Source organism: Anoplolepis gracilipes, chromosome 11 (assembly GCF_047496725.1).
Source record: "Anoplolepis gracilipes chromosome 11, ASM4749672v1, whole genome shotgun sequence".
NCBI classification, from domain to species: domain Eukaryota; kingdom Metazoa; phylum Arthropoda; class Insecta; order Hymenoptera; family Formicidae; genus Anoplolepis; species Anoplolepis gracilipes.
In genome coordinates this window covers 3,989,795-4,005,688 of record NC_132980.1, presented here as the reverse complement: position 1 = coordinate 4,005,688, position 15,894 = coordinate 3,989,795, and the positions used below count along the sequence as shown (strand labels likewise).

At 33.5% G+C, this 15,894-nt stretch overlaps 1 protein-coding gene across 1 annotated transcript; it reads right to left on the bottom strand.

Moving 5' to 3' along the window:
• Positions 1 to 9,947: 9,947 nt before the first annotated feature.
• LOC140671465 (uncharacterized) lies at positions 9,948 to 10,670 on the bottom strand. Its single transcript, XM_072902779.1, has one exon. It carries the CDS (start codon positions 10,629 to 10,631, stop codon positions 9,948 to 9,950), a length of 684 nt encoding a protein of 227 aa, XP_072758880.1. The 5' UTR covers positions 10,632 to 10,670.
• Positions 10,671 to 15,894: the final 5,224 nt, after the last annotated feature.

Sequence of the window (15,894 nt, the reverse complement as noted above, 5' to 3'; positions counted from 1 at the left end):
TTCAACAACTTCGAGCGGAAACGCCGATAAACGGGTGACAGAACAAAACTCCAGGACACGACAATTGATCACGATATCGACGCGAATGTCGCGAGTTGGGGGATAAAACAATGCGAGGCCGAAATCGCGGCCGCTACAATCTCGCGCCGTTACTAGAGCGTACTCGCAAGCTCACAGAATGGCGTATCCTGATGGTTGAGGCGGATACACCGTCGACAGCTCTGGTTTCCGATAGCCGATCGCCTTGGCAATAATAAGCCGTTGGGTGAAACCCGCAACGAGACTGATGGTCGAAAATCGAGGCCTCTTTCGGCGTATGCGAATCGCATGGTCCGCTCACAAGAATTCTGTGGTACTCACCCTACGTTGGGGGAGGAAATTAGTCGTTTCCCGGGCCCCACGACGCCTCTACTTGTGCTGGCGGCGCCGCTCCTCCACCAGGGAGACGGTGACACGCACTTTCGTACCCGCTGATACGAACTCTGGGATCTCACAATTTTTCTTGCGCAGGCACACGACAGCACTCTCGGGGGAATCCGATTCTACCCGGCGACAACTCAGTAAAACCGTATTGGTTCGACAACGAGGTAGATCTCGGACATGGTTAATCGGTTTGCGAAAAGACGAACGATAACGCCGGGTAAGCCAACGCCTTACGATCTTCTCGAGCCTCTTGACAGCGGTCGTTCTTCCGAAACGCAAAGACTAAAACACCAAACGAAATCACTAACAGCCCGTTATGGCGCGTCCGAGTCAGAGGGGTCGACTACGCGGATCGTGTCGGTGGTGGCGTAATCCGCGTGACAAATATCCGTCAAAAATGTTGGACAGCCTTACCGGTGAATTTTCTCCGACGTGGACCACAATCGTCGCTCTTGCGTATCGCACCGAATATAGTCGCTCACTCTAGTCGCTTCGCGGGATCGTACTCGACTGAATCTTGGTTGAGTCGAATCTCTCTTTAAGCTCTCAGGAATGTGTATTTATTCCTGCCGCCCTACCGCTCTTATCGGGGAGCGGGGAATGTGCTTTGCGCGCTCAAAATTTGGTTTCACGCACGTATCACGTGCTCGGGCGCCCGGGCCTTCGGCGGATGGGCTGCGCACCGCGAGTACTCTTACGGCCTCCTCGCGAGGTTCTCCCTCTCGGCAGCGTGGGTGATCGGCGCAGTCCGGTGATGTCCCCTCGGGGCCGGTCGTAGCCTTTCCATGGACGTCGCCATAAATTTCCCATCCGCTGTCGGGACGCCTTTCTCGCCCTTAGTTGTCGGTCGGCCCTGCCTTGCCGGGCCGATTCTCCGGGTGTCCGCGAGGCTCCGCGAGGAAGGGCCGATCCTTGTTGTTGCCGCGCTTGTGTTTACGGCATTCCTGAGCTTTTGTCTCCTTTGTAATACTCCTCGTCATAATCCCTCGTTATCATCGTGATTTAACACCGGAAAATATACAATTATAACGTTCAAATTTAAATTCAGATAATTGAAATCGTTCGCCTCTTTGGGAATCGCGGTACTTTTTAGCGGGGTGGACATCCGTCGTGACGGCCACGTCACAGCCTATACTGTAGTACTATAGTCAAAGTACGCATTTGAACTTTACAAAATCCAGCCAAAACATATTAGTATTGAATAAATATTTTACATTTTATCTTATATATTATTTTTTAATATTTATATACATATACATTATACATCTTGCATAAAATGTCTTATTCAAAAATAGTATTTCGCATTCACGAGATTTTATCGTGAATTCTGCTTTGCAAAAATCTCGGATTGGATCATGGGTCAATACTTTTCAGTGCGATATTAAGAATAGAAGCATGAAACCTTGTATGCCTCTGAATCCGATAACAATTAGCAGAAGAAGTGAATCTTTTTTAATGCGAGAGTTTGCATTCATTTGAATACCTCTTATTGCGATTGAATGCGAAGAATATTTAGAGTCAAGTGAATTCTGTTGAATACGAGAGTTAATATTTGATAAAATTCTATTAAATGCGATAAAATAAGAAGAATATTTGAAATAAATTGAATCCTTTTTAATGCGAGAATTTGCATTTGTTTGAAGGGTTTCGATTGTGATTGAATGCGAGAAATGTTTTGAGTCAAGTAAATTTTTTTTTAATGCGAAAATTCGTATTTATTTAAATTTTGACACTCCGAGAGAAGATTCGAATACTTTTTAATGCGTAAAGACAAAATAAAATATACTTTATTATTTGACAAGAAAATTTTGTAGACATATGTTTTTTAGCTTATTAATTAAAAATTAAAAAGAAAAAACAATTCTTTAAAATAAGAAAATATATTAACATTTTTAATTCTATAATTCTCTTTTTTTCAATTTGTAGAATAAAATATTGTCTTATCTTCAAAATGTTGTTAAAAAAGATATATGTACGGGACGTTCTACGTCAACCGGATCACCTCTCTGTCCAAAATTTGATGCAATATACAGGGACGTTTAAGGACTCAAAAAATTTGTCTACTCAAGTACTTTCAAAAGCCATATGCTTTTTTGAAAAAATTAAGATAGCAGCTCCAATATGGCGCCTGAAAATGCCAAAAATTGCATATAATCCTACATTATTAGCTGTTTAATAATTAAATCGGCTTCAAAATAACCTCAATAGGGGTTTTGGGTGTCGCTGATTACGAATCTGAAGTCAGTTTACCGAAATTCGAGATGGCGGATCCAATATCCTTTTTTGAAGTTGCTAATACTCCACCTGATTTTCTCAGATCCTTTGCTTTCTTCGCCATTCTAAAAGAAATCTGAAATTCCTCAGATAGTTGACGAATATTCCAACATTCGGAGGTTATCGTGAGTATACTTAGTCGAAGTGAATCATTCTCAGGTAAACTTCTGTTTTAGACCATCCAAAAGATTTTCTAATTGTTGTTCCCTAGATAGATACAACTTCTTACTTGGTGATACATCGTCATTCTCATCAGAATGTTTCAAATCTTCAGTTACATTGTTTACTGAAGTATCTTGCCTTTTAATTTCATTACACAATTTTCAACATTTGTAGCAAATTTTTGCTTTTGGAGATAAATGCGGAAACATTTCAAAGATACTCTGTGAAATGTTCCTCAAACTTTTACCAATATGGCCACTTTTTTCTAGTGGATTAGCACATCTGTTATAGTATATCTTTTTCGGCTTTGACATGATTCTGACAAATACAATATTAAGTACAAGCACAGTATATATAGTAGCGCAACCCTCTGTCGGCACTTTTGATGTTTGTGTAGCATAAAATGGAATGCGCATGCGCGAAATCAGCGAGTATAACCAGTACTGCCATCTGAACTTTTCTCTCATTCTCTCTTTGTTTCTCCTCTCTTTTCAGCATCCATCTCTGCGGGCGCGTTTGAGGAAACTTTATTAGCGCTAATAGCGTTATTCTATCTCTTTTCAACTTTCAGCGAGTAACAAAGATAGAATAACGCTGTTAGCGCTAATAGGGTCTCCCCAAGCGCAGCTTGTAAAAAATTAATTAATTAATTAAAGTATTAATAAAAGTACATTATACATTTATTTATGAATACAATAAATAAAAAGAAACAACAGAAATATTTGTTAAATACATTTACAAATATATTAATTTATTTATAGTTGTATTTTATAATATATGATATATATTTTACAATTGAAAAAAATTAAGTTACATCTAATTATAGTTAAATAATATATATATATATATAAGCATATAAAATATGAACAATTACAATTGTATTACATACAAAATAACTATATAAAAAATGAAATAAAGAATTAAAAGTGTGGGCCGGCCCAGGGGTACTGTGGGAATCGATCTGGGAAGGTGTCCCATATAATACCACACTAAAACCTCCCCTCGGAGGAGAGAGAGCAGACATGTTCCTCTCCCTCCTTGCACTGGAAAATGCCTTTCGATGTCTCTTCGTTACCCATACGGGAGGGACTGTTTATGTAGGTATGTATATAAGTATATATATGTATGTATGTACATACATACATATATATATTACAAATTATGAACTTTCAAATCTATCACCTGACCCATACCTTAGCTACTCGATCCACCTCAGTATGAATCAGAGAGATAAGAAAAGAAAGAGGAAAAGAACATATCGTCCTACAATTATACATTAAAGAAAACGTTAACTTACATTAACTTATATTATAACTTACATTAATAACTTACATTAATTTACATAATACATTAACTTACATTAACTTACATTATAACTTACATTAATAACTTACATTAATTTACATAATACATTAAATTACATTAACTTACATTATAATATGTATAATATAATAAACATAACATAATGATCAAACATTAATGATATTAATAATATAGAATTAAGTTTGTCTTCTTAAATTTTTGACTCACTTGTGTGGTAACTATATCTCTTCCAAACAACGTTTATCCTAGATGAATAACATAATATTATAAGTATAACAAAGATAATAAAAAATATAATATATGAGATAAATAAATATTAGTTATAGAACATCATTTTATATAATGTAACGCATATAAACATAAAATATATTACACACTCATGTAATTAACAAAAGATTCAAACATGCATTACTTAACATACAATAAAATATAATATACACACACATGCAAATAACACATAATAAATAGAGTGAACGCAAAAGAAAACAGAATAATAGAGAAAATGAATACATTAAAGAAGTTATAAAACTGAAAATACGAATATAAAACATGTGATGTTAGTTAATAAATGTTATGTAAAAAAATATACTGAATTTATATTAATGTAATGTAAAAAAATATACTGAATTTACCCTGTTAATTTAATATCTAATATATACATTTAATCATACATGCAATGTGCAGTTAATAAATATAATATTAATAAATATTATATAATTAGAATTAGAAAAGATATACGCAGAATTCACACATTGTTAATTAACAAACTTAACATTAAAATTACATGCAATAAGCAATATAAAAATCAATATAAAAATAAATTATGAAAATAAGACTGTATACAGATACAAACATAATTTAATATCATAAAAAAGTTTATAAATGTGAAACATTTAAAAGTTTCCTATTTTTCCTACTAATACTTTTGCATGATTTATTATGTTGTGATAGCGTAAAATAAATACGCATGCGTAAAAATAATTTTATCAAAAAAATTGTAGGAAAATCTGAGCATGGTGGTTCGAAAGCTACAGTTTGTGCTAACTGGAAAAGGTAGTTGCCAATATTTTTTTTAAAACAATTATTTTCAAAATTTTTTACAAATAATTCTTCCAACTGATGTATATAAGAACAAAAATTGTTATTCGGTATATCTAACTTTCTATACAAATTATTTTCATCACTGAAATAAGCCCGAAAAGAACAATATAAAGTTGTATCGTCTAAGACAGCCTTACTTTCACTTACATAAGTTATACATGCATTACATGAATGAATTTGTAAACAATTTTTAATTAAAAATCCGCACACACATGTAAATGCATTTTGTTCTGGCAGATCTATAGAATAATAATCATGGCTTGGGATATCTAAAATTTTACGTGGCAAAGCTGGACTAACATTTGTACTTGGATTTAAACATGGTTTTTTGATAATATTCAACATTTGATCACTATCTTGAGCACAATTTTGACTTTCTGAATGTTGTAAAAATTTAATACTAAGTAATTTCTTGAAAGCACATAAAAACTGAATTGGTGTCGGATTCAAAGAATTACCACCTTGTTGCCTAATAGAACCAAAGAAGTTTTCGACACAATCTTGATTAATTCTTCGGGTTCGAAGATAAGAAAAATTAAAAGATTTTAATGTATCCCACAATTGCATTATATTTTTAATTGTTATCTGCCAGCACTCAAAACATTTAATTCTTACATTAATATGTGAACCGTTGGCATCAATTACTTTAATATCTTTAAAAAGATATAACATTTGTTTTAAAAATTTAATTTGTTTTTCACTACCATTGAAAACTTTCCCATATTCTTTTGGATTATTTAATGAAGACGAATTTAATGTATCAAATAATTTGTCCATTTTTTCTATAAAATCTATTGTGCTAACTGCTTCACTTGAAAGAAAACCATACGACATTTGCGTGCACATCCCTGCAGCTACTCGATTGCTAAATACTTGAACAGCATATTTTACTTTCATTCGTTGGAAAGAATTCGGTTCAAGGTGAAATTTGGATAATTTAGGAGCCATTTTTATCCATTGCTTGGAATCTTTGTTATAAAAATCAACTATATATTTCCACGAAACAATTTTATTAATATCAAATAGAAAGTTATATTTTAATAAATTGTTACGAAGTGCTTTCATTAAATAAGGAGTATCAAAAATATATAATACTTTCTCCTCATTAACTAAAAAAGTTGTATTTTCTGTCGAATTACCTAACTCACGAGATAGCTGCATAAAATTAGACCTCATATCTGACACCAATGCATGCACGATAGCATTCGAATTTCGCAACTTACATCAAATATAATTTGAACAATAACATCAAATATAATTTGTTTTAAAACGTTGTTTTGACATGCTGTTTCTATCAAACAAAAACAAACGGGAAATTTCCAATTTCCTGCAATGCTACGTGCCATTAATACTAAAGCATTTTTCACTGGTTGATGTGATTTTTCGTAACCCGTATCTTGAAAACCAATTATATTATCTTCTGATATATTATAAAATAAATGAGATTTCAAACTTAACTCATCAACAGTCAATATGCAATGTCTTTCAATTGGTGGCAATGCTTGAAATATTTTACTTAATGCTTCAAAAATTTTATCATTAATACCGGGTACTATTTTTCACGATTGTGTAAATAATTGCAGAGAACGTACAGAAGGTAAAGTAAAATGTTTTATTAACTCTCTATAATTACGCGGACCTGACAAAAATAATGATAACGCAAATTGTTTGAAATCGGAATCATATTTTCTTCCACGTTTCTTTTTAGTCAAAGCATCGATTTATGCAGACAATAGTTTTAAAAAATTTCCTGAAAATAACTTACCACTTAATTCTCGCATATTTTTGACATCATTAACTTCTTCTTTTTCTGCAGTCTTCTTCTTCTTTTCTTGTTTTAATCGAAGTCGTCTGACAATTTGTCGCAACCTGTTGTTTTGTTGTTTTAATTTCAGAACTTGCCTGAGTAGGTTTTTTTCCGAGAACTCTTATCTGAAGAATTTTTCATTTTTTGCGTGCTTCTACATGTGCTTCTGTAAAATATCCAAATTTATTTGCTATTGAAAAACAAAACTGTAAAAAAATTCTACTTTCCAAAATAAAAAGAGTTTTAAAATTATATAATAAATTACAAAATGAACGATTGCATAAAATTCATACTACTATTATTTATTACAATTAATAATTATATAATTAAATTTTGTTATATAAATAAAAAAACAACAAAATAAAATATTAAATATTAGATAATATTAAAAATGTAATTATACAAATAATGTAATACACACATACACACACACATGTATATGTAATATTAATGACATTTTTATAACTATTCATTATCAAAGTTTATATAAAAATAAAATTAATATTAAAAAGATAATACTTTATAATAAATAAACTTACTGTTCAGCTTTGGCAGTCACAGCATCCATATTATTATTGGCATGCACATTAGCATCCAGATTATTGTTTACATAATTGCCATTAATTGGCAGAGTCTCCATACACTGTACACGCACCGGCATAAAAGGTGTTCGTCGGTAAATGTTTATGTACGTACGTGTATGACAACCAAAAGCGTCACAAATGCAGCGCGTACGTACGTGTCACTTGAAGCGCGGCGGAATTCATGCAGCGGAGGAGAAAAAAGTGGGAGGCAATCTGATGTTGCAGTCTTAGCGCAAGCCGCACAATCGAGAGAGAGAAAGCAAGACGTGATGCCGATTAGTGGTGTCCTATAACTCTGTCTCACTCACTCTACGCATGAATGAGCGAGAGAGCTATAGGACACCGCGTTGTCTCTATATTTGTCTCATTCGCTCTCGTGCTTATGTCATGTTTTCTTTCTTATTTCTTCAAGAAACGTGGTTGAGCCTTGCGGCTCGAATACCGACATTCATAAAATTTTAATTATATCATATTAATATTAGAAATTGATCGGTTTCATATATAGCAAAGAAACATATGCTTATTCTAATTAATTATTAATTTATTTATGATTGCGTAATTTTTTTTTCTATTATGTAAAAAATTTGGTAAAAAATTATACATGTATCATTATGAGTAATTTTGAGATTCACTAGAACAGTAATTGTAAATTTGCACCCATTTTTTATAGAATATGTTTCTTTGCTATGTATGAAACCGATCAATTTCTAATATATGATATAATTAAAATTTTATGAATGCCGGTATTCGATCCGCAAGATTCAGCCACGTTTCTTGAAGGAATAAAAAAGAAAACATGACATAAGCGCGAGAGCGAACGAGACGCATATAGAGACAACGCGGTGTCCTATAGCTTTTTCGCTCATTCATGCGTAGAGTGAGTGAGACAGAGTTATAAGACACCACTAATCGGCATCACGTCTTGTCATGTTTTCTCTCTCGATCGTGCGGCTTGCGCTAAGGATGCAACATCGGATTGCCTCCCACTTTTTTCTCCTCCGCTGCATGAATTCTGCCACGCTTCAAGTGACATGTACGTACGCGCTGCATGTGTATGTGACGCTTTCGGTTGTCATACACGTACGTACATACACATTTACCGACGGACACTATTTATGCCGGTGCGTGTACATCACTGTAAAATATCATACAATTACATTATTATATTGTACTATATTATTTTAATTTGATTTGATTTTTATAAAAAAAATATTATTTAATTATTGTAACCTTCTGCTTCCTTCTTGTTCTGTTATAATTTGTATTTCTTCTATTGACCTTCTTTCATTTAGATCTGTATTTTTATAAAAAATATATGATATTATAATACTCTATATTCTACTATCATTATAATAAACAAAGTATTATTATTATTATTAAAAATTAATTTAGGAAAATAATATAAAGTAAAAACTCACTCTCTATCAAAAGCTGGACCAAAAAATATTGTGAGTATAGCATCTGGATGTAAACGCATTATTGGTTTTCTTATTAGCCATTTTTCTTCAAAATGAAAATGACATATCGTACAATTGCAGTAAGCATAATTTGGCCCTTTTAATTCTAAGTCCAGTCTTTTAGATGCCTTTATCCATTTCAACCACCTGTATTTACAATTTAATATTTCATAAATGTAAAAATATATGATATCTACATAAATAACTTAAAAAAAAAATATATATACAGAGTGGACCATTTTAATCCATCCAGTCGAATATCTCGAAAACCAAGCCCGGAAGAGAAAAATGTTTCAGACAAAAGTTGTTTGGCTTCGAGGGGGCCATAAGATGGTACCATTGGTTTCACCTTGAAGAATTATTTGAAGGTCACCTCAATTTTTTTAAATGGCATCCCCTATTTTTTATTACATATTCTTGTAGCTGACCTCGAGAGCTTTCCAAAGCACTATATCACTATAACACTATAATCAAATGTTTCTTCATTGAGTACTTTTCGAGTTATAAAGCTCCAAAGTTGCAGTTTGAAAAAATTCAAAATATCTTGTAAAATATTCACTTTCCGATAGTCTTATCTTACATGATTCAACTAGTCAAGGCAAGATCTGGACATAATCCAACCAGTAAAGATAAGATCCGAATATGATCCAACCAGTCAAGGCAGATCTGGATTTGATCCAACCAGTGAAGGTAAGATCTAGGCATGATGTAGCCAGTGAAGATAAGATCCGAGTATGATCCAGCCAGTCAAGGTAAGATCTTTATCAAAGGAACTGTTCAAAATTATCTCCATTAGCTTGAATACATAATTCCAACCTATTTTCGAAGTGCCTGACTGTTTTGACCGAGTAAGACAGCTCGCGGTATATTTGCGCAAGCTACTCTTATTCTCTCTATCATATCTTCTCTAGTTGTAGGCGCAGGCTCATAAACCACATTTTTAATATACCCCCATAAATAAAAATCAAGTGAAGTTAGATCAGGTGATCGTGGAGGCCATGCGATGGCCCCTCGCTCAATCCATCTGCCATTGTATTCTCGATCTAGATAAACTCTCACTATTGCCGCATAATGAGGTGGCGCCCCGTCCATTTGTATCCACATTCTTTGACGTGTATGAAAATCAACGTCTTCAAGCAATTGTGATAAATGATCCGTGAGAAGTTCCAAAAAATTTACACTATTAACATTTCCTTCAAAGAAATAAGGACCAATCAAGAAACCATTTATAATATCACACCAAACATTCACACTCCAGCGATGTTGATTATCTTCTTGTCTATGCCAATGTGGGTTAACATCCGACCAATAATGGCAATTATGTCTATTCAATTCACCATTATTTTTGAACGTCGACTCATCAGAGAACATAACATAATAGAAGAAATTCGGATCAGTTCGGATCATCTGTTGTGCCCATTGACAAAATTGTACACGCAACGGCATATCTGCTTGAGTAAGAGCTTGTGTTAACGTGATATGGTAAGGATGGTACTTCATTTTCTTCAAAATTCTTAAGATCGTTGTTCTCGGGATACCAATTTCTCTAGCCATAATACGACTACTTGTATGAGGATTAAGATAAATGAATGCCAAGATAACGTGCACACGCACATCATCTTCATCATACTCATGATGTGCTTTTTGACGTTCTAAACGGCCTTGGCGAGCTCTTAGTTCGAAGTCCCGGATTGTAGTATGATTCGGATGTTGTTCTCTTTCGGGGTAACGATTCCGGTAAACTCGCGAAGCTTCATGATAATTTAATTGACATTCTCCGAGAACAAGAAGAATATCAACAATCTCTGAGGGACGATAATCAGCCATGGGTATTGTCGGCAAACGTAAGCCTCTGATTGTGAGTAATAAAGTTTGATACTCCGATCAACAGTGGAAGAGATTTTCGTAATCAATTGATTCCTAAATAGTGACAAATAAATTTCCTGGTCGATATTTTCTTTGGAAACAATAGAGGGTATATTTTTTCAAAAATAGACTATTTGAGATGAGTAGAACATCAAGAACAATCAAGGAATCAATCAGGTTTGTACTTCTGCGAACAGGATTTGTAGCAATCGTCTACATGGGCCGATTATCTGTGTGTGTGTAAATGTGGGATGTGTATGTATAAGTGTGTGTGAAGTATGTTTAAGTATGTATATAGGTTATGTGTGAATGTATGCGGAATGTGTGTGTTTATGTGTGTGGAGTGTTCGTGTGGTGTGTGTAAGAGCATGTAAAGTGTGTGTACATGCGTGTAGGTTATGTCACATAACCTATGTGCGAGTGTGTGTGGAATATGTGTGTAGGATGTGTGCAAGTGTATGTAAAGTGTGTGTACGTGCGCGTGTGTGTAGGGTATGGAGCATGTCGAATCTTACCTTTACTGGCTGCATCATGCTCAGATTTTGCCTTCACTAGCTGGATCATGTTCCGGTCTTGCCTTGACTGGTTAGATCATGTCTAAATCTTGCCTTGACTAGTGTAATTGAATCATGTAAGATAAGACTATCGGAAAGTGAATATTTTACTAGATATTTTGAATTTTTTCAAACTGCAACTTTGGAGTTTTATAACTCGAAAAGTACTCAATGAAGAAACATTTGATTATAGTGTTATAGTGATATAGTGCTTTGGAAAGCTCTCGAGGTCAGCTACAAGAATATGTAATAAAAAATAGGGGATACCATTTAAAAAAATTGAGGTGACCTTCATGTGACCTTCAAATAATTCTTCAAGATCAAAGCAATGATACCATCTTATGGCCCCCTCGAAACCAAACAACTTTTGTCTGAAACATTTTTCTCTCCCGGGCTTGGTTTTCGAGATATTCGACTGGATGGATTAAAATGGTCCACCCTGTATATATATATATAATGTACACATTTTAGAAATAATAATTAAAACATATACCTGTTATGTTCTTTCGGAAATCTAAAAAAGTGCCATATCTTATCTATATTGACACTCATACATCCTGGCACTGCACACCATTGTTTTCCTTTTTTATTCATTTTTTAAATATTTTTCTTTTTAATCAACACCTGAAACAAAGCTAAAATCAAAGTCTAGTTAAAATCAAAGTTTCATACAAGAGAATTGAAAACCTGTATAAATATTTATATAGGTTAACTATCCTCTTAAAAAGCTTTACTACACTTTCACTAATAATTTTAAACACTGTCACAACACTGTCACTTCACTTTACAATTGTCTTCACTTTATAACACTAATTTTCACTACACTTGCGTTATTTTTTCTGACATAAATATTACGCCGGCATTTAAATGCTGAAAGAGAGCGAAAATCTAAAGAGGAAGTGAGAGAAAAGTTCAGATGGCGATACTAACTATACTCGCTGACTTCGCGCATGCGCACTCCATTTTATGCTACACAAAATCAGGAGAGTTGCGCTACTGTATATACTGTGGTACAAGGGTATCTCAAGAAAAATCATAAAAGGTATATGGAAGAAAACAAGAGTAGCTTTGAAAAAAACTGATGGAAACAAAGACTCACTATCCTGAAAAGGACTGTTGGAGAAGCGACCACAGTAACCCGGTAAGCAACCGCTGGAAATGCTCACCAACTATCCTGAAAAGGACTGTTCGAGAAAACAAGAGTAGCCTTGAAAAAAGCTGATGGAAACAAAGACTCACTAACTATCCTGAAAAAAGGACTGTTGGAGAAGCGACCATAGCAACCCTGCAAGCAACCGATAGAAATGTTCAATAATCCTTATAAGGTCAATTTGAGGTCGATTCAATCATAAAAAAGCTAACAAAAGATTATAGGGGGATTTATGCGATTTTTGTCATTTTAAGGGGCCATATTGGATCCGCCATCTCGAATTTCGGTAATCCGACTTCAGATTCGTAATCAGCGACACCGAAAACCCCTATTGAGATCATTTTGAAGCCAATTTAATTATTAAACTGCTAATAACGTAGGATTATATGCGATTTTTGGCACTTTCAGGCGCCATATTGGAGCCGCCATCTTGATTTTTTCAAAAAAGCACATGACTTCTGAAAGTACTTGAGTAAACAAATTTTTTGAGTCCTTAAACGTCCCTGTACGTTGCATCAAGTTTTGGACAGAGAGGTGATCCGGTTGACGTGGAACCCATATATATTTAATATTTGTATATTAGTTTTTTAAAAGTTTTTAAGTTTTTATAAATTTTGTAGATTTGAGTGTGGTAAAAGATTGAAATATACTTTTATTATAATAATTCAGTTAACAGTAAACTTAAGAAAGATTGGAAAATATTTTTGTTTCAGTGTGCTCATTTATTTAAAGTGGAATGTTAATTAACGTTTAAATATCTTTCAAATGTATAATGTTCTGAGGAGATTGTTAAAAAAATAAAGAATTAAAGTTTTAAAGGCAGACATATATAATCTTTACTTATAAGATAACTGTTTAATAGTTTTGGAAAAGTAAAGAAGAAAATTAATAATTGATAAAAAAGAACACATTATTAGTTTCAGAAATTGATAATGAACTTTTATTAATAAAAAAATATAAAGAGACGGTACAACATGTTTTTTACTGCAATTCGATAAGGTTTGATGTATTACAAACGTATTTTTTGTCTAATAAATCCAACTTTACCATTTTTGATCGAACATTAGAAATGAAAACCGTAACAATTTGCCCTTGATTTTATTTCCCAAATATGAGAAATCTTTTCGGTACCAATGGTAAATTGTTCAGTAATAAATTTTTCAATTACAAACCAACAAGTATCGCCGTTCAGCAGATATATATCTTTTATTTGAGCAATTTCTCCTGTTTTTAATTTAATCATAGTATCATCTCGTTTTTTTGAGCGAGTATATTTGACGCTACTGTAAATTTAAGAGATTACCGTAAAAGCATCTGTAGAAAAATTTTTTTCCTAACGCTTTATTAGCAGCAACTTTTCGCTCACCGAAAAAAATTACATTATTAACGGTTTTTGCACTAGTAGTAAAGCGCTTTTTATAAAATACACTTTCGCAGAATTCATCAACTTCATCAGGAACAGAAAAAGAACGAGGTTCATGTTTGTATGACAATCGTTGCAGAGTTTTTAGTCATTTGCTGTGCAGCACCCTTTGGACCATTCAATGCGCGTTTTAGAAGAAAAATATTTCTCTCATAAGCAACAGCGGAAGTTGCCCAGAGAGGCCCTGAATGTCGTACATTTTCAATTAAGTGTAATAAAACATGGACGTTAAAAGTCATAGCTTCCATACCATAAAGTTGTTCTAATTTGGCAACCATCAGGTCTTCTTTACACTTATCAAGTTCAACCTCAGTTATAAATTCTTTTGATAACACAAACATGGAATTTACAAATAACGCATAATGTTCTATTATCTTATTCGATAATATACGGCAAAGAATAGGATTGCTATAATAAAATAACCACGCTTTCTGCAGCTTTTCAATTACTTCTATTAGATAATTTCCCCGATAAAGATCTCGAGGTTTAATGAAGAGCAAAAGATCGTCAATTAGCCTTCGTTGTGATGGTTTCAATAGCTTCAACCATAAATCTCACAATTGTACAGTCACTCCTAAAATTCCATCGTGCATTGAGTTGAGGAAACTCCAGACCATGTCTAAAGTAGTTAGTTCACAAAACGCTGATCGACCCTTTACTCCTCTTACATAACATTTTTTTTCTTCCGCAAGTAATCCTTCATGTGTGATACATGAGTTCTTAATTCAGAATCCAGTTCTAAAAACGAATACTTTACAGAATTACAATGAGTTCCATACAGATAACAGTAGCTGCAGCCGTAGTAGCCGTTATACTGCACTCGATTTTGCAAGACAGGCCGAGCTACAGAATCTGCAGTAACACATAAAGGCATTAATGTAAAGTGATATTCTTTACGAACTCCGTTTTCGAATATAGTAAAAGTAATTCCTTCTTTATGAAGGAATAGGGTTTGCTCATTAAATGCCTCGATGAAAAGATTCATTAAATCTGGTTTCAGTTCATGATCAATTATCATAATACCTACTAACAGTGTTGCCAGTATGGGCGATTTTTCACAAATTGAATTACTTCCTAGGCTCATTTTGCAACTAAAAATGTAAATTTGCGACTTGCGACTTTTTGGGCTACTAACAATAAGCATAATAAGCGAATTGGGCTATCTTCATTTGTTCAGTTAAAATTTTTTAAGTACGGCAATCTTGAAAGAAGCAATTTATATTGTATGGCTAATATTTTTAGGAAATCTCAAATTGCCTTTGGAGACCTCGTGTGGTGAAAGTGCAAAACAGACTGTATGTGTAAATTAGGTATACTAATCTATTTATGAATGCCGGTTTATATTCTATGGTTCTATGTATTAGTTGGAGTTTGGAGTTTTGGAATAATAATTGTTTTGTTTGTAACGGAATGAAATATCGGAATAAAAATTAATTTCGTTGATATGGCAATATTGGTAATATCGTTAATATAGTCTTGAACTTTTTATTTTGCAAGTAAGTGAATAAAAATCGCTGATTTTAGAGATATAAAATATATATATACATATATGTTAAATCTATGTTAACACATAAGTTTTTTATGTATCTGTAGGATATAAAATTCTTTCAATCTTTAAAATGGGGAAATACGCAAAATATGAGAAGAAGTACAAAAAACAATGGGAACAACTTTCTATATTTCAAGGTAAGAATGAAATCTTTCAATTATAAACAATCTCAACATTATTTTTATTAATTATGTTGTGCCTCCAGGAGGGGGCACAGGATT

Excerpts from the sequence above, each read along its gene's own strand:
- LOC140671465 (XM_072902779.1), bottom strand. The coding sequence starts at position 10,631 with ATGAAGTACCATCCTTACCATATCACGTTAACACAAGCTCTTACTCAA.